Genomic DNA, 20446 nt, shown 5'->3' on the forward strand with positions numbered 1-20446 from the left:
AAAGAAAAGAAAAGAAAAGAAAAGAAAAGAAAAGAAAAGAAATCAGGGATGTGCAACCCAGAACATCTAAAAAAGCATGCTATTTTTTCAGGAAAAAAAAAAAAGACTGCTAGGTGTTAATAAGAAAATTTACTTGGAATGAAAATTGGACATTCTTCTACCAGGGATTAGCTGGCTGCTTAGTATTGACTATTGCAATGAGGATATGCTTTAGACAGTCCTTTAAGGTTTGGGTTATGGTAGCTATAGAAACAAAGGGAAAACTGAGCAGAGTTGAGCCTTGAAAGCAATGAATGCTGCCATGGTAACCAGTGCTGTGTGTAGTCTTTGAGAAACCACATCCCTTGCCATCCTTTGATTGCCAAGGGACCTTCCTAAGAAACACATAGGGTAACAGGAGGGACTTATCTGGGAGAAAAACAGCTCTTGAACATGCTCTCCTCTTACCTTGGGTGTGGTGGAATAGCCTTCAAGTATCACATCAATCGTCTGCCCTGGGTACAACTCCATCCTGACAGGGTGAAGTTGAAACACGGGGTTCTCATTATTGATGGGTTCCTGGGCGGCCTTGGACTGGCGGTAGCTACCAGTAGAGCCCTTCTTCACTGGTTCCTTCTTACTCTGCTTTTCCTTGGGGCGAAAGTCATCATTCATCCAGAACAGTTGCTGGACCCGGCGTCCTTTGTTGGTCAGCTTGAAGCGATAATAGTGGGTATCCAGGCTGGAAGAGAAGGGCAGGTGCTGAGTGGCTGTTGGGTTTGACTCTACACCCTTTAGATTTATTCTGTTGGAAATACTTAGAGAATGAGCACTCAAAGTAGACATTCCTTTAAAACAAAATCAAAAACAGCCGTTCTGGGAATCTAGGTCATAAGATTACTAAGAACCGAGTGTGATTCAAGGGCTCCCAATCCCAGAATCATCACTTCTAGGAACCCACACATCCTTTGTCTCCCCCAGCAGGTAGAGCCCACTGTAGGATACACAGACAGCATTAGCATTATCCTTAATGAAAAACGGTTCTGAGGTAAGGAAAGAAAAGCACACTAGCTGGGAGAGAAATCCACTTTTGAGACTTGTTGACTACATTTCTCTTGACTGAGATATGTCTGGTGATGGTGGGCTTAGTTTGAAGTTCAACGTGGTTGACACATCCCTATTAAGCCTTGATAGGACAGAGGGGCCAGACTGAAGTAGACCAGAACACCAACTAGGCGAGACACTTTTCTCAGAATTTTTTTTCTCGTTTCTTTAAGCTTTCAAGTTGCAACTATTTCATTCAATAATTCAGTCTTTCTTTATTTCATGAATACTTATTAAAGACTTTCTGATTTGCCTAGCTCTTTATGAGGGAGCTGGGATTGCTAATATATAATAAAAGAAGTTAAAGTGGTGTGTATGTGTGTGTGTGTGTGCGCATCCATCCAATTTATAGACTTCATCAAAAATTTTTCTTTAAGGAAAAAAGCTCATCCAAGGACAGGAAAGGTAGTGCATGCCTGTAATATTAGCATTTGCAAGGCTGAAGTAGGAGAATCACCATAAATTCAAGGTTAACCTGGTCTACAAAGGGAGTTTTAGGTCAACCAGGGTTACACAGTGAGACCCTCTCTGACAAACAGCAACAGCAGCAACAACAAAACAAACACTCCACTTTATCTTCAACTGATTATTTTTCTTTTAAGATTTTATTAGGCTTTGAGATTTTATCCCATTTGCATGACTCCAGGAAATGATATATCTCACAAATAAGTTGTAACATCAAATAAATAATCAGGAGAAGTAATTTCAGTTGTCAGGTAAAAACTTTTGTCTCAAAATATTTGTGTTCACAGGGCAGAGTCAACAGAACAATCTTTACCCAACAATTTAACTTTATGACCAATAGTAAGTTTTGGGGAGAAAATATATATATAATATTAATAGACTAGTTTGGCCTTTGCTACTTATTTATAGTATGATTTTAATAACCACAGAAACCCAGTTACCAGAACCATATTAACTTCTATACCAGGATGAGAGGAAAACTCCAAATATTCAAGAGATTTGCTCCCAAATTTGTGACCAGAAAGGGGTGGCATAGCCCATTCCTTTAGTAATACATGGTTTGGCAAACTTCCTCTGTAAAGGGCTGATTTATATTTATCATGTTAGATATTTGGGCCATATGATCTCAGGCATAATCATCTGCCTCTATACACTCTTCTTAGTATGGAAATAGCCAGAGGCATACTGGCTGCAAGCCAACAGAACCTTCTTCACAGAAACAGGCAGTGGGCCATGGTGTACCTGTCAAGGCTTTCGCTATTCCTTTCGGTTATTGTTGGCATCATGATTATATGTTAAAAGGAGAATACCAGGGTTTAGACAGAGGGAAAATTAATAAATAAAAACTACAGCTTGTTTGTATATTCATAGAAACTGTTAGCTAGCCCTCAAATGTCCAGGCAAGGGCTGGCATATCCTTTGGGTAGGGGATATTTGGTGCTACTTATAGATTCAGAAGAATCCCAAGCAATTAGACATGGTGTGAAGAATATTGTTTTCTATAGTTAGATTTCCTCTTAAGGAATTTAAGTAGAATCATTACTATACAATGACAAATACCTTCCTTTCCTTGTGGCCAAGAGATAAAGTAGAAAGGAAAGTTTTGATATTTACCCGACTCAAAAAACGTACAACTGGACACATGCAAAAAACATACAGCTCAACTCCCTGGGTTGTTACTTACGTTGCTCTTGCTTGGTGCATTTTTCAATTAAGAGCCATGTTTGATAGCTAAAGCAGAGGAAAGGAGGGGTAGGTGGGGCTGTGGGAAGAACTTCTCAGGACAGAATATCTGTAAGTTGGGTTCAGGACGGGTACATCAAAAGGTCAGAACAACAGCATGGGTGTGTTCCCAATACAGCAGCTGAGAACCACAAGCCAGCCAAACCCTGGCAGTCAAGTACTGATAACTACATAACGCCCTTTCAGAACCAGGAATAAATCCTTATACATACCCTCCACCTACTGCACTCAAACCTCAGGTGTTTCATAGACATACTCAATAGGCGTCTCTGCTGCACTGCCTCTTATTGAGATAGTCAGACCCTATAGCTTGTCCTGGGAACACAGGGGAGCGTTGGTGCTATGATGGGGAGGCAAATAGAAGAAATACAATGTCTAAAATGACTGGCTCTGCAATGTCTGCCACTTTTGCAAAGTCTTACCTTTCTAGGTAGACTCGAAGGTTACACTAAACTGAGTCCGTATTTTCTCCATTTGTCGAGAGGGATGAGAGGTATGTTGAAATCAGAGAGGAAAGATTATGTAGAAACTCTGAATCTAACATAAAGTAGTCACTACCCCCTTTTTCTAGCCTGGAGAATGTCACCTAGCATCAACTGTCAACTTTACACAGCTTAGGATCTTAGAAAAAAAAAAAAACAAAAAGCAAAAGACAAAAAAACAAAAACAACAAACCCCAAAAACCAAAATCCGAAAAAATCAAAATCAGAGTCTCAAATAATAGCCTTTTTTTTTTCCAGCAGTTCTGCAACTTTATTTGACATGCAGCAGGTTAGTTCTCATCCACATTGACTGTAGACTTTTGAATGTGGTAACAGGCATGTAAGTTATCAATGTGTAGAGCTTGTTTGGTGAATCCTTATCCTCATCATGTTTTCTGGACAAATGTACTTGGATGCAATATGGAACATTCCTTATTCCCTTGGACCCGATGGCTTTATTGAGCCTGACGTCAGCGTGCACATCTGGAGTCCCCATTTCCTTCATGGCAAACTTCTGAATTTCTTTGAATGCCCGAGGAGTACGCTTCTTGAAGCCCACTCCATGGATGTGCTTGTGAATGTCGGTGGTGTATTCTTGGGTCACCACCTTGTTGATGGCAGAATGGCCCTTCTTCTTCTTGCCACCCTTCTTTGTGGGAGTCATTCTGCCTGGCCCAAGTTGGAAAGGCTCAAATAATAGCTTTCGTCATGTTGTGGGCATGTGTCCAGGGGATTTACTCTTGATTAGTAATGGATTTCAGAGGTCCAGCCCACTGTGGGTGTTACTATTCCCTGGGTAAGGTATTCTTGAGATGTTTAAGGAAATTGGTTAAGCAAGAGTCTGAGCGTGAGCCAGCAAGCAGCATTTCTCCATGTTCTGACTTGAGTTCTGACTTCTCTCAAATGATGTACAGTGACAGGGAACTGCCAGAAGAAATAAACCCTCCCCTAAGTTGTCTTACCACAGTAACAGAAAGGGAACTAGAGCACAGTGTGACAGCATGGAAATGTCTTCTTGTAGCAGATGTAGCCAAGCTGTAACTAGGAGACGTCTTCCCATATCCAGTACATTCACCGAGGAAGGAAAGAGTGGGGGTGGGGGCTAGGAGAGGGATGGAGGGGGCTTAGCTCCATTTAATTAAGACTGAGACATACTTAATTACCTATACGACTGCCCCATGGTATTTCCCTACCTAAAATGCGCTCCCAAGTTGAGTTCTGGAGCAAACGGTTTGTCGGAAACAATGGTAGAACCAATCCCAGTGGCCTGGATTGGGATCCGATAAGTGTTACTGTGCTTAATCTCCAGGATGACAGTGTCTTTGAACGTCACTATGTCGTCCAGGTTAGCAGTCAGCGTCAGTGGGATGTCATCTTCTGCAGGAACTGTGCCCTCACTGGGTTTAACTGTCCAAAGGGATTTTTTGTTTGCCTGCAACAGAAGACTACAAGTTAAAGGAGTCTTGGATGTGTCAAAACCGTCTGCTTCAAATGGCCTGCACCACAGAATTCAACTTCAGAGACAAACATCACTTTATTTTAATTTTTTAGATCTCCCATGCTCATGGATTATTGTCAAGTATTAATATAGTAAAAATGGCCATCTTGCTGAAAGCAATCTACAGATTCAATGTAGTCCTCATCAAAATTCCAACTCAATTTTTCATAGAGTTAGAAAGAGCAATTTGCAAATTTATTTGGAATATCAAAAAACCCAGGTTAGTGAAAACTATTATCAACAATAAAAGAACTTCTGGGGAACCACCATCCCTGACCTCAAGCTGTACTACAGAGCAAATAGTGATAAAAACTGCATGGTATTGGTACAGAGACAGGCAGGAAGATCAATGGAATAGAATAGAAGACCCAGAAATGAACCCCCATATCTATGGTCACTTGATCTTTGACAAAGGAGCTAAAACCATCCAGTGGAAAAAAGACAGCATTTTCAACAAATGGTGCTGGTTCAACTGGAGGTCAGCATGTAGAAGAATGCAAATCGATCCATTCTTATCTCCTTGTACAAAGCTCAAGTCCAAGTGGATCAAGGACCTCCACATAACACCAGATACACTGAAACTAATAGAAGAGAAAGTGGGGAAGAGCCTGGAATACATGGGCACAGGGGAAAAGTTCCTGAACAGAACACCAATGGTTTATGCTCTAAGATCAAGAATTGACAAATGGGACTTCATAAAATTGCAAAGCTGCTTCTGTAAGGCAGAAGACACTGTCAATGGGACAAAATGGTAACCAATCCTTTACCAATCCTACATCCGATAGATGGCTAATATCAAATATATAAAAAGAACTCAAGAAATTAGACTCCAGGTAATCAAATAACCTGATTAAAATTGGGTACAGAGCTAAACAAAGAATTCTCAACTGAGAAACTCAAATGGTTGAGAAGCACCTAAAGAAATGTTCAACATCCTTACTCATCAGGGAAATGCAAATCAAAACAACTCTGAGATTCTACCTCACACCAGTCAGAATGGCTAAGATCAAAAACTCAGGTAATAGCAGATGCTGACAAGGATGTGGAGAAAGAGGAACACTCTTCCATTGTTGGTGGGATTGCAAGCTGGTACAAACACTCTGGAATTCAGTCTGGCAGTTACTCAGAAAATTGGACATAGCATTACCTGAGGATCCAGCTGTATCACTCCTGGGCATATACCCAGAAGATGCTCCAACATATAACAAGGACATATGCTCTACTATGTTCATAGCAGCCTCATTTATAATAGCCAGAAGCTGGAAAGAACCCAGATGTCCTTCAAAAGAGGAATGGATACAGAAAATGTGGTACATTTACACAATGGAGTACTATTCAGCTATTAAAAACAATGACTTCATGAAATTCTTAGGCAAATAGATGGCACTAGAAAATATCATCCTGAGTGAGGTAACTCAGTCACAAAAGAACACACATGGGATGCACTCACTGATAATTGGATATTAGCCCAAAAGCTCGTAATATCCAAGATACAACTTGCAGACCACACGAAGCTCAAGAAGAAGGAAGACCAAGTGAGAGTGCTTCAGTCCTTCTTAGAAGGAGTAACAAAATACTCATGGGAGCAAATAAGGAGACAAAGTGTGGAGCAGAGATTGGAGGATGGGGCCTACTGGAAACTGCTCCACCTGGGGATCCATCCCATGTGCAGTCACCAAAGGCAGGCACTGTTGCGGATACCAGGAAGTGCATGCTGACAGGAGCCTGAATATAGCTGTCTTCTGAGAGGCTCTGCCAGAGCCTGACATTACCAGAGGCAGATGCTCGCAGCTAACCACTGAACTGATCATGGGGTCCCCAGTGGAGGAGTTAGAGAGAAGACTGAAGGAGCTCAAGGGGTTTGCAGCCCCATGGGAAGAGCAACAATACCTACCAACCAGAGCTCCCAGGGTCTAAACCACCAGCCTGGGAACACATGGAGCTGTACATGTAGTGGCGGATAGCCTTGTCAGGCATCAGTGGAAGAGGATGCCCCAGTGTAGGGGAATTCGAGGGTGGAGAGGCAGGAGTGGGTGGGTGGGGGCACACCCTCATCGAAGCAGGAGGAGGGGGAATGGGATAGGGGGTTTCTGGTGGGGGGGTGTGGTGGTGGAAAGAAGCTGGATGTTTGTTAACTTCCTTTTTCAAATAGCAGCCTGAGTCTGAAGAGTAAGTCTGCCCTCCAGTTTTGGAATGGTCGGTGAAAATTCACTGTGTCTCTTCCCCATGACAACTTGGGTTTCTGATAAGCTTTTTTTTTTTTTTTTTTTTTAACTAGTTATCTGCTCTAACCTCGTGATTCTGAGATGCCAATGGGAGGGCCAGCATTCCTTCTGGAGTTTTCAAAGAGATGTTTCTCCTAGGAGAAGTTTGTAAAATCTGAGTGAAGAGGAGCGGCTTCTAAAAATAAACATGACGGGAAGTCACCCCGGCTTTTACTGTTTTTTTTTTTTTAATTGGAATTAAGAGAATTTCATAAAATAAATAAATAAATAAATAAATAACAAATTCATCTTTTAAAAAAGAATCTCATTAGCTAAAATTGTAAGTTTATTTTTGAAATCCATTACAAGGCCGACTCAGAGTTGGAAGCGACTCTGAGCAAACCTATTCTGACCGCCACATTGGAAGTGGCTAACCCACCTTAGCATTCCTGGCTACTCTCACCTGTTCTAGATTTTCCTCCTCATTACTTACTGTCTTCTAACACAGCACATGCTTTACTTGCCATGCTTATTGTCTGCCCCCTGCAGTGGAATACAAGCTCTGCATAGGAGGGGGTTTGTTGTTGGTTTGTGTGTTAAGCTTTTTTTTTTTTAAACAATCATATTCTAACTATCTATAGTAGGATATAGTAATAGCTATACTACATGTTCAACACAGATACTTCATCAATATTTGATGTGTGAAGGCAGCTATGGTGGTGCATACCTACACTCTCCTCAGCACGTGAAAGTTGGAGGCAGGGGTAGCCTGAGTTCAAGGCCGGCTTGAACTGAATAACAAGATCCTGTGTCAAAAAGGAAACTAAAACTCGGTGACTGAATGTATCAGTCTTTTATTCAAAGTCTTTGACATCAGCGTATTCATTCTTATGTAGGGTAATCTACTTACTTCTGGTTCTCACAGCTCAAATTAATCGATATTTCTTCCTTGTGTTAGGTGGAGGCAGGTCTCATTTTGACCCACTATACGTTGGTTTTGGTCCCTTTCCCGGAGTTGTATAGGGTAAATGGAATACACTGCTTGTGCTGACTAGTCCTTCAAATCCTGCTTCCCAGCTTTAGTGGAAAACCTCAGATGTTAAAGTGAGGTCAAGATGTCAATTATAAAAAAAAAAAAAAGACTCGCGCTATAAATAGCAATTAAAATATGATTTCTGCTTCTGGAGGTAATCTATATCTTACTTTTAGAACTTGCCCTTGACTTTGAGAGCCTGTAGTGCATTCTGCTTGGAATTTGATCTCTTTCTAGAGTCCTTGGTTTGATTTTTTTTTTTTATTTTTGGACAATTACCAATATGTGTCTGTTTAAATATTATTTCTGCCTCATCCTTCATATCTTACCATTTCGGAACTTCCTAATTATCTCTCAGTTATAGCTGGGCCTATATCAAGGCCCCCCCCTCCCCAGGGCTCACTTGACAGCCAGGTGGCGGTGCCCTGGGGATGCAGTAGAAACGTTCAGAGGTGAGGCCAAGTCAGAGGAAGTGAGGTCACTAGGGCTTCCTTGAAGGTGATCCTGGGACTTGACCATTTCTTTATTGCACTCTGCCTCCTGACTGCCATAAAGTGAGAGGATCTGCTACACCAAACAATCACAGGGACAAAGGGTGCACGTGGTCATGGATTAGAAATCTTGGAAACCAGGAGCCAGAGGTAGCTCTTGTCCATTTACGTTGTTTGTCTTGGTTACGTTGTCACAGAGAGGCGTAGCTAGCGGATCTGCCACCTCTTAGCCCCTTAATTACATTTCCTTACTTTTACTCCCTGACCTCTTCTAGCTGATCTCTGCTCAGTTTTCATCCGGCTCTCACTAATCCTCTCTTCAGCTGAGTGTAATGTGCAGTTAAACAAACCTATCGCGTTCTTTATTTTGAATTTCATAATTAGGTCTTAATAGTTGATATTTATGTTTGTAAGACTTTCAGCCTTTGGGAGAATGGCTAAAATTATGAATCTGATATCCAACTGGTCAGCTGCTCCTCCTGGTCACCTACAAATCGGGTGAGCACAATGGCTTTGAGACTTTTTACCAAGTGCAGCAGCACATATATATTCAACAGACGCAATGCTCAGTTAGTGTGGGAAATACAAAAATACCCAAAGCACGCTCGCTCTCTCCTCCCCAACCCCATAGGAGCTGATGTGACATTCAGAGAATCCAGGTAAACAATAAAAATGCAAGTCAGGAGGAGGCTGGGGAGAAAATGCCCGAGAAAATCTACAGAGCAGGGTGCTGCTCCAGAGTAGGGCGAGTTCGAACCTTCTGACTGTGACAAATGTATTATTCCCCCAAATGTGAAATTAGACCTAATTAACAACTGGTATGTTCCTGGCCTAACCTACTCTCTCTAATTGTACATATAGGCAATTATTTCAAAATTAATAAAAAGCATCTTCTCCCTATTTTGGTAGCTATTCCCTTTCATTTAACTCTGATTCTATTTCAGGGAAGATATTACTTACACAAAATATTTAGTTATTGCTAGCATTGAGAAAAGGCTACAAAAAGAAAAGCCGGGGAGATGGTTTATGAGCTTCCAGAATAATGTGGCAAACTCTCCAGGTCATTAGGTAAGAATGTGATTATTTGCTTGAAAATTAGGAGAAGGCCCCCCAAACAAAATCAAGCACAGGGAGGAAAACAATGTATTTAAAAGCAACTGTAGAACTCACCCTCTGCACTCACTAGCTTTGGAGGTTATTCCAGTCTAAAGTCACACTCTGCTGCATGAGAGGGATGGTGACGTGGTTAACAGTACACACTGCTCTCTCTGAGGTCCCAGGTTTGATTCCCAGCACCCACATGGAAGCTCACAACCATGTGTAACCCTATTTCCAGGGATCTGATGCCCTTTTCTGACCTCCATGGGATCCAGATACACAGACGGGTGCACATCCATACAATCAGGCAAAACACTCATACATATAAAATTAGAAAAAAAGGAGAAATCTAAAAAATAAAAATACACATCTCCTTCTTCCATTTAATTACCAGAGTGTATTTCTAATAAAAAAGGAGGAATGTAAAGGTACACGCGACTCTATGACACTTGCATGCAATAGTGCCTGCCAGTCAGAAAAGTCCTGACAGACTCGTGGAGGGTTTAGAATAGGGTCGTGCTAATGGTTGTTGCAAATGAGAAAAAAAGTACATATTATGAGCAGAATTTAAGAGTCTGCCACCAGGCTATGTCTCACAGGGTGACATTCCAAATCCAGTCTAGTTCCAGTGTAGGCTGGATCTGGTCAGTGGGATTCACTAGCCACTCTCTTAGGAACTGACTCACGGTACTTGGACAAGGAAAACCTTAGGTTTAAACCCACGTGCTCACTTTCCAATTTGAGATTGAAGATACATCCTGTTAGACAGACCAGAACGCCAGTTACATTTCTCTGTGCTTTGCAAGCCTACCTGGGAAACAAGTAAATTGCATATGAAAATGTAAATGAATTAAATGAATCCCAGAAGAACAGTTTTTTCTTCTTCAGATTTAAGAATGGTGAGTAATGAATGGTGCCCGAGAAAATTTACTTCAACGTTGGCACTAATAGAAATCGTAGGTTTGACTCTAAGTCAAAAGTGTTAGCATTTGTTATAATCTCTGAATGTGGAACATTCTAGAGACACAGAAGTAGAGGAGAACAATTAGATGTTAAGGATTGATCTAGACACACAATGACTTAGACAGAGATAGTTGACAATTGTGGGGTGGGGAGCTAAAGCCTGACATATCTTATTAATTTATGCCTCAAAGATTTTTTTAAACTGGTCCTAACATGAAAAATCCTCTAGGATGTATATCACAAAGATGGCACCAAAGTGAATTCCAAAAGAACTATAAGCGCAAATTCCATCTTCTACAGCCATTTAAAAATGGACCAAGGTGGCTTTGTTTCTCCCAGAGTCTTTGTACTGGAGATTGAAGTCTTTGAACAAAATCATTTCAGCATGACCTACACAGTCAAAGCAATAGACGACAATGAGTTTTTCATCCTGGGTTAAGCAGTTCTCCTGTCTCAGCATTTTTACACTTCCAGTTTTGAGATTCTGGACATCTACTTTTAGGTAAGTAAATGGTAGCTGCTCTAACAGGCCCCTGAGGCTCCATGGGTTGACATAGGATCAGTTTGTTACCAAGTTGGGACAGAGGTGAGGACTGGCTTCTATTCTACACAGTCATCACATACCTCAGCTGAGCCGATTGTGACACATTCGGACACTCTGGCCCTTGGTAAATCACTAGACAGCAACACAGGCAGGATGGAGGCTTGGGTGCTAAGATTTATACACCAAGAAGGCAAGTGTACATCACTTCTACACACTTGTGCCAGCTAGAACTCCTAAGCACAGCCACACCTAACCTAGGAGGAGGCTGGGAAATGTAGTCCAGGTTTGGGTCCCCAGCAAAGGGAGACTGATGTGGGGAGCTGCTGACAAAACTACTTTGTTAGTTTAGACAATGGCCACTGTGCAGGTGTGCCACCAGCTCCAACTCCCTCAAATCTCAGGTATGGAAGGGTAAAGGTCCCCAGTGAGAGACTGGCTTGGCATTTCAAACCTGAGAACCATGGGCCCAGACTTCCCAGTCATCCGTTATTAGGAAACTATAGAGACAGCAGGGGAGAAGATAAGAAAGTGCTGGGTGAGAAGATTCTACTCTGCTGGCCTTTCTTCCCAATTTGTGACCTTAGAGCATTCTATATAGTTTTGATCATCTAGGAGACCTGGCTTACAATGCAGACATAAATCACTGCCATTAAAAAAAAAAAAAAAGAATCAAAAAGTGTGGCCTCTCTCAGAGCGGACACTGTCAAAGTCATTTTTCTCACTTTGACTATTTATATTCCTCCTCTGACCACGCTATACACAAGGAAGTGAGGCTGTAGCCGGTGGGAGTGCTATTTCAGGTCAGGGGACATCAGTTTTCGATGGATGTATGCCGTCTTTATTTGATTCCTGCTGACATGGATTGGATGCTCTGGGAACGAGACTCAAGTTGCTTTCCAGGGCTGAATCAGTGAGTTTTCTTTTTGATGAAGCTTATTAATCAATGCCTGGCATAAAACCAGACAGCAAAATACATCATAGAATCTAAGCTGGAGGTACAATAAAGTGCCAGCTGCTAAGATCCTGGGCCGCTCTCGAGGCTAAGTCAACCTGGTCTAACGCGCCTGTGTGGTCTGATGCTTGACTTTCAAGGGTGTTCTTGCATTTGTGGGAGGGCTTAGTCAGAGTGGCATTTTCTGTTGGAGGAGGGAAAAGTAGGTTAACAAAAGACCCTAGTGCAGCAAGACAACAATGGATAGAGGTAGGTTAGGTAGGGAGGCTCTGGGGGAAAACAGATGTGGGCTTGAGTTCCCCGCTTAGCTGCTCTCCAGGTGTTGGGCTTGGAACTTGTCATCTGTGGTGGTTTGAGTGAGACCCCCCCCCCTGTAAGACTTGAGTATTTGAACACTTGGTCCCTCCCCAGTTGGCTGTTTGGGGAGGTTAGGAGGGGGTGGCCTTGGTGGAAGAAGTATGTCACTGGCAGCAGGCTTTGATGTTTCAAAAGATTTTCTCCGCTTCCGGTTTGCGGTTTGAGATGTGAGCTTGTAGTTTGCTACCATGGACTGTTAACCCTACAGAACTGCAAGCCAAATAAATCCTTTTTTTCCCTCCCCTGTAAACTGCATGGATTATGTTGATAAAATAGCAATAGAAAAGTAACTAAGTCATAACCCATTTAGTCTACTGACCTAATTAGTTTTGAGTTCTGACTGCCTCCCAGGTGAGGTGGTGGTGATGGCTAACCACAGCCTTGTGTGTGCCGGGCTCTACTGCAACGTAAGTTACCATAACTCACAACTGCTACTATTATTTACTCAAATCTGAACTGCTCTCACAAGGATGAGCTTAACAGTGTTTTGCTGGGAATAAAAGGTAGACAATGACATTGGGAAAATAAAGATGGATTCTGAGAAAGAATTTAAGATTTAACATTCGACTAGAAAGGAATGTTTATGAAGATTTGTGGTTGAAAGAATTCTAAGATGGACTTTTTTTTTTTTTTTTGGTTTTTCGAGACAGGGTTTCTCTGTGTAGCTTTGGTTGTCCTAGAACTCACTTTGTAGACCAGGCTGTCCTCGAACTCAGAAATCCGCCTGTCTCTGCCTCCCAAGTGCTGGGATTAAAGGCCTGTGCCACCACTGCCTGGCTCTAAGATAGACTCTTAAGATGTCCATCTCCTGGGGCACACAGTTACCTTCTCTGTTGTTCAGTCAAACACTGATGTTGGTGGTCCTGGGAAAGGATTTTGCAGATGCAGTTAAGATCCTAAAGTGGTCGACCTTCGGATGTGGAGATCATCTTCACTGGGCCCTGAGGTGACTGAACACGTCTTACCACAGAAATGTTGAGCCTGAGAGCCCTTAAGGACCTGCCACATGATAGGGTAGCTATGGCAGCCCAGTGACTATTGAGAGCAGTCTATGCTGATAGCAAGTGAGGTAGGAGAGTTCTATCAGCCATTCAACTGCAAAGCAAAAATCTGGTAGGAAACTGAGGCTCCAAGCTGTGGCTCCTTCTTCTGCAGATCCTTCCTCCACCACTGGTCAGAGGAAGAACCCACCCGCCCCCAAGAGAAATGCGGCTCGGCTAACATACACATTCCAGCCCTCGGTGATCCTATGAGGAGGATGCAGCAAGGTTCCTGACCCATAGAAACAGATAACAAGTTAGTGTTGTTTTAAACAAGTGGGCTTGCAAGAATTTGAAACCTAGCAGCAGCTGATATATATATGCTTCCATACATTTCTTTCAAAGATGCTAAAAGCAAGCCCTCCAAAAAAAATTTCCCACTAAGGCTTCAGTTGGCGCTGGGGATATGGCTTGGTGGTTAAGTAGGCAGTATAAGCTGAGTGCTTATGATCAGTATATGATAAGTACAATCATAGAAGAACAAATCCTATGTAAGAGCATGGGCTTGTGGGATTCTGAGCCTAGTGCTCACATCCGGCAGCTCGCAACGACCTTTAACTCTAGAGCCATGGGTCTGACATCTTCTGGTCTCTGAAGGCACCCCCTACCCAAGGGACATACACAAATAAAAAATAATTAAAAAAAAACCAGACAGACAGTAACGGCTATCTCTGTTTTTTTTTTTTTCCAGCAAATTAGGGCTTGGGAGTCAGCCATTTTTACAGCCCATAACTAACATATATAGGAAGTGCATGCTTGTGTGCAAGTGTGTGTGTGTGTGCCTGTGTGTGTGTGTGTGCGTGCGCGTGTCTGTGGGAAGGATGGAGGATTTGTGATATTTTGCAGTTCAGAATTCCGTGCCCTCTGGTGATTACTGATGAGCCCTCCTTACAAGGTTCCACACCTCTAATGCTAACATCTGCCTTTGCTTTGTAAGATGGGCTACATCCCCTGCTCCATGTGCAGGTCCAGCTCCCAAGGTAAATCATGTATTTAATATTTTTCCATAAAAGGCGGAAGCGGTCGCTATTGTTTGTGCATGTCACGTTGACAATGTATGCCTCGGCGGGCCTGCTGTTATGCACAGCTAATGACTATGAAACCTGCAGAAAATAGCGTGGTGAGCTAGGGAGCGACAGCTCCTTTGCCATCTGAGACCCGTGAGGTTTCCTCCTGTGAAATAGGGGGAAGCAGATAACAACAGGAACCCACGTGTGGAGCCAGGGAATGTAGTAGACTTATATTATCTCAGCAGACAGTCCGTTCTCTGTGGGGCAAGAACAATGGAATCTCACTGAGGCCCGCCCCCTTTTCGTTGTCTGAATGGCATCTGGAGTCATAGACCCCTCTCCCTTGAAATGAGTCATTTTGCTGTTTTAAACAATTAACTGGGCGTTAAGAGGGAGATGCAGAAGGACTGATGTTAGGCTTTCCAAGGGAGGCTGTGCGGGGTCATGACTGGGAAGTGTGGTCTGTGGAGTCACGTGGCTTAGTGGTCAATTCTGGAGTCTGCCATCTGCAGCTAGGTGACCTTGGGCTGGTTTTACAGTCTAGGTCGCAGGTTCTCCATCTGTAAACTGTGCTTTCTCTTTTTCTTTTGGAATGGGGCTCTCTCTGTGTAGCGAGGAATGTCCTTGAACACACAACCCCCGGGGGTTATAGGTGTGTAGTGTCACACTTCACTGGATGTGCTCCATGGAGATGAAATGAAATGGATGCCGACCATTTCACACCTTGTCCACTCAAGAAACAGTGAGCTTTACTCGTGTTGCTTTCTAATCCACATCGTGCTATTCTACACAGACCTGAGCCTGGTCTTCTGTAAAAGATTCTGGAATAGCTCCTTACTGTCTGGATCAGTATCCTGAGCCCCCTTTAGATGTCTATGCATCTCCTTTATAAAATTACCCCAATTCACTCAAAAGCTTCTCATACAAGCTTCAGAGTACACAGGCATCAAAAGTGGTCAAGCTTTGTTATATTTTGTTCTGTTTGGTTCGTGTCTAAGTCCTCCTCCCCTTTATGACTGGGAACTCATGGTTTGAGGTGGATCTTAGTGGGACCTCAGGCCCTTCTGAGACATCACCCGGGCCCTCTGCAAACATGGCTACCTGTCAGGATTGATATCTTATATATGGCCTCTGGTCTGGAGACTGTAGTCCCAGCTCTACTAAGAGGTCACCAGTGCCTTTTCTAGACTTGCAGTCTGGGGCAGAAGGTCACCTGCCTATCCTAAATGAACTAAGTACAGTCATTGTACATGAATGCTTGCCTATTTCTCTCTTCCTGGTGTCTAGCTCTCATGTTTCCAGTCGAATCTTCTGACTGGCAACAAGCTTTCCTTTGACAGAAGAACTTGCCACTTTCTCCTCTGAGCTTACATTGTATCATCTGGCTGTGTTTTCTTCTGTGCAATTGTGAATTCTGAAGAAATGAGCTGTTCTATTTCTGGTTTGTTTCTCCCCTTGGTCATCAGAGTGCCAGCAATGGGTCAGGGCTCAAAAATAATATCTACTTCATGGTCAACAGATGCGTGAAAAATGCCCTGTCTCTCTGGACATTCTTTGGAAGATGGAAGAAACTCGAACTTACAATGGACATTGAAAGAAGATCTGTTGGGTTTGGCAAAAGTAACAGCCTGGGTAAGAGGGTGGGAGGGGGCATCACGCTTTACATCTGGCGAGGGGCTGGCTATAAACTGGTACAACATTTCTGACTGATGCTACTATGTCGGAAATGAAAAGAACTGGCAACAAAAATTATGTTATCTCTCAGGGTTGGGGGAGGGAGTACATAGGCCTCAGGGGGAGAACACTGGAAAGTAAATACCCCAAATTTATCGGTGATAAGTGATCCCCCTCCCCATCTTTAGCTGTTCTAGAAGGATGTTATTTGTGGAAGGACTGGACAAGGGTGGTGCACTCCCTTCAGTGAATAAGTGTCTCCTCCTAAAATGATAAAATAATTCTCTCTCCCTATCTCTCCAGTTTATAGAGCTGGGGCTTGAACCCAGGACCTTGTATGTGCCACATAAATGCTTTACCCCTGAGCGATTCCCCAGCCACCCTTTCTCTTTAGAGCTCCTTCCCTCTCTCCCTCCCTCCCTTTTTCCTTTCTCTCCACCCTACACAAGGGAAGTTCCTGGCCATCATCCCCAGAGGTAGCCATTGTTAGTAATTTTCTTTGTCTTTGCAGATGTAGTTTATGACTAAAGGAAAAACCCTTTTGTTTACATCCAAACATTTCCTTATATAAATGGTGGTACTTTGTATATATAGTATTTTCTGTGCCACAGGGGAGTGGGATTTTGTTTCTGTTCTTATCATATGTATACACAGACACAATGTAGTGAGGTAAATGGTTCTAGAGAAAGTGTACAGTAAGAAAAAACTAATCCTTTGAGCCCTCTTTCCCATCTTTCCTAGTTACTCCAATTCTTGGCCAACACCACAGGCAAGCCCAGCCAGTTCTTTGGTCACCGGCTCTCAGCCCCTGTTTTGAGATCTGTTTGGGGATGATGTGGGAGTATCCTCTAGTTTGTTCTCTCTGTGAGGTGAGAATAATTCTACTCCCTCATGCTTCTGTCTCACTTTCTTCTCTCCATCCTCCAAGCAAGGATGACTTCATGGTGGGCATGAACATAAACTATTTTGCATTTAGACCAAACAAACACCACTCATGGCTGAGTTGTGAGCAGATATTATGGTCATGGGTCCTTTAAATACAGTATTCGTTTTCCAAGGAACAGCCCCCTTCTTCACTTAGGCTTCTAATGTAGCAAGCACAGGGCTTTACCCACAGATGCACAGCCAAGGGTTGGAATGGGCTCTCAAATGGTCGGTCAGTTTTATTTCTCAGAGACTAATCCCCCCAGAAGGCACCTATCCTGAGCTCACAGCCCTTCACTGAGGGAAGTCAGGGCAAGTGGATCAACTTCTGCAGCCCAGCTCTACAGCCTAGGAGTATGACTAGAGGTTTTTTATTTCTATCAGGGGTCCTGTTACACCTGTGGTCCACTATCACTCAAAAATGTATCTCACTAGAACACAAGTCTTTTGAAAGCTCCTTTAAACCTTCCAACCTCTCCTAGACTCAAATGTGGGCCTATTTCTCTTGCTTTCCTTTTCCATTTTGGGCTGTGGTTGGGTTGGTTGCTCCTCCACTCCCCAGACATGACATCGTCATAGAAGTAGAAGGAGGAGGGACAGGATAAGGGATTTCTGGTAGGGGGAAATGGAGAAAGGGGCTAACAACTGAAATGTAAATAAATAAAATATCCAGAAGAAGAAGGAGGAAGAGGAAGAGGAGGAGGAGGAGGAGGAGGAAGAGGAGGAGGAGGAGGAGGGGAAGGGGAAGGGGAAGGGGAAGAGGAAGAGGAAGAGGAAGAGGAAGAGGAAGAAGAAGAAGAAGAAGAAGAAGAAGAAGAAGAAGAAGAAGAAGAAGAAGAAGCAGCTAACAAAGCAAATGAAGCCATATACCTACATCAGTATATTTTGTCACCCTGGTTGTGAGGAGGAGAGTAACAGATGTGTCATCAATGACAGCCTTCAAGGTGACCTGTGATCCCTGCGGGGAAGGGTGCTGGACTTGCTTAGAGTCAGCCAAGAAGCACCAGTGAGGAGATGACCTTCTGAAATTGGGTTATAGAAACTCTGTAGCAAAGACAAACCGTAACAAAACTTCTTGTAGAAACATTTCCCAGCATGGTGGTACACACCTTTAATCTTAGCCCTTGGGAGGTAGAGGCAGATTGCTGTGAGATTTAAGCCTGCCTGGACTACAGAGTGAGTCCCAGGCCAGTCAGAGCCGCATAGTGAGACCCTGTCTCAAAACAAAATAAAACAGCAACAAGCACACACACACACAAAAAGATTTATCTGTCCACAGGCTGTTTCCCTTGGTCCCTTTTGTCTGTCAGATAGCAATTAGAGCTTCCTTTTACCAAACTCTTACTTTCTCAGCAGGTACTTTCTCTGTATATCATCCTGTATAATCGTCGAGACACCACTGCCATTGTTATGTCTAAAGAGGAAGAACCGAAGGCTCGAAAGGGTTAAATAATATAGCCAGTGTGTGAAGAATTGGGATTGGTTCCTCAGTATGGACACTCTGCAGCTCTCCTGAGTGGCCGAGATGCACGGGGCAGCTGTGGTTGGGGCGTGACCCCGCCACCCCTAGATAGTATCTTCCCTGCCAGCTGCAAATGGATCTAATGTGCTATCACACACAGACAGGTTCCTTTTGTCTTCTAAAGCATGCAATTTAGTATGTGTACAGCAATGTCATTACAGCTACTGTTTACAAAAGTTATCTTCCAAGTGGACTCCTACAGACAATTCTGCCGTGACAAACACATCTGTTCAGTCTCTGTTTTCTTACTCGTGACAGAGGAGAGGAAATGGAACTGAAGAAGAGTACGACTTTCTCTCTGATGAATAGCCTCTGAGGAGTCCACGGCACACCTTGAACCTTGTATTTTTTTAAGTTACAGACAGACATTAATTTCATTTTGTTACTAACTCTGCATTGAACTGTGCCTGTTTAGTGTCAGCACACAGAACAAAAAGAGTGAATGCTTTAGGTGACAAGGACAGCAAAGGTCATCTCTTAAACGTGACACTAGTTGGGCGGCTGCCGCTGACTATGGGGAGGAAGCTAAACCTTTTCACAGAGAAGGAAAAGGTGATATAAGGGAGGAAAAAACCTGACCTTATACTCCCTCCGGATGATAGCTACTACAGCTGCACACCTGAATAGCAATTAGTAGAAAAAGCAATTTTCCAAAACTGATTAAGAGTCAGGACAAGTAGAATGGAGCTGGACAAGGCTGCCAAAAAGATATATATTTTTTTGGACAACTCCCTTTCATTTGCAAATACTCTGTTCATTTTGTATTTAACTTATACTTGAACTAATCATATTTGACCAGTAGCCTTGTCATCCTAGACTCAGGGAAGGTGCTGACCCAACACATTACCTGATGTCTAATCAATGGTTTCCTCCTGTCAGTGTGGTTTAGATCATCAGTGGGACCTGCTGGACTCTGACTTGTCTTTCATTTTTAGTTCTGCCAAAGTGAACGAGGTCTCAGGTGGGGTGGGGTGGGGATGAGGGTGAGGGGTGAGAAGCTCACTGTTCTCTGTGAAGCTCAAACGTTTGCTTCTAACACTCTCAATCTTGTGGCCACTGGGACCCTCTTGCCACTTGGGGATGATGGCTCAGACACTTGGGGATGATGGCTCAGAAGGAGCCCAACTAATGTTGGAATGACCATGACAGACATTCATGTGCAAAAGAAAAGATACTCCTTACAATAGGCTAGAAACTTATTCTTTTCCTGTCTCTTTATTTCTAATTTTTTTAAAAATAGATTTTCACAACTAAAGTCAAGACCAACCAAGCATAATACAACCAAAAAAAAAAAAAAAAGTGCCCCAACCCCTCTGCTTTCTTATATCCATTGAAGACATATTCTACTATTCTCTTGAAATGGATTGTGTATTAGCACCTACAAAGGGCTAAAGCACAGAGGACAGTCTGTCAGTCAATGAATATAAGCTTTAAAACATTTATTTCACTTTATCAGAAAATGAGATAATTTTTTGAAAAAAAAAGTGCTAAGCATAATTATGTTCAAAACCAAGATAAACATCATATGAGTCACACATGGAACAGAAACAATAAGCCCTGGACCGACCAGGCTCTAGATTATAAATACTAGTCTAGGCAGATTGAAGGAGAAAACTAGAAACCAAAATATGCAGGATGGGATGTGGGTCGAGGTTCCTAGGCAAGGCAGCTTCTCTGTGAGTGACTGAAAGGCTGTAATGTTCCTGAAGCTGCAGTCTACACATGCATGTGGCCTGGTGGGTAGGAGGGAGTAAAATGGGGACTGTTGGACAGGCTGACTGTTGGACAGGCTGACTGTTGGACAGGCTGACTGTTGGGCAGGTTGACTGTTGGGCAGGTTGACTGTTGGGCAGACTGACTGTTG

At 43.0% G+C, this 20446-nt stretch overlaps 1 protein-coding gene across 1 annotated transcript in view; it reads right to left on the bottom strand.

The window, feature by feature from the left end:
- Hydin (HYDIN axonemal central pair apparatus protein) overlaps window positions 1-20446 on the bottom strand; it is a 342846-nt gene that overhangs the window by 165508 nt on the left and 156892 nt on the right. Inside the window, exons 17-18 of the mRNA XM_028768759.1 lie at window positions 4466-4704; window positions 448-721 (exon numbers count right to left, since the gene is read on the bottom strand). Of these exons, the coding sequence (XP_028624592.1) occupies window positions 448-721; window positions 4466-4704 (513 nt within the window). The remainder of the gene's footprint in view (window positions 1-447; window positions 722-4465; window positions 4705-20446) is intronic.

Source organism: Grammomys surdaster, unplaced genomic scaffold (genome assembly GCF_004785775.1).
Source record: "Grammomys surdaster isolate TR1022 unplaced genomic scaffold, NIH_TR_1.0 187, whole genome shotgun sequence".
In the NCBI taxonomy this organism is placed as follows: domain Eukaryota; kingdom Metazoa; phylum Chordata; class Mammalia; order Rodentia; family Muridae; genus Grammomys; species Grammomys surdaster.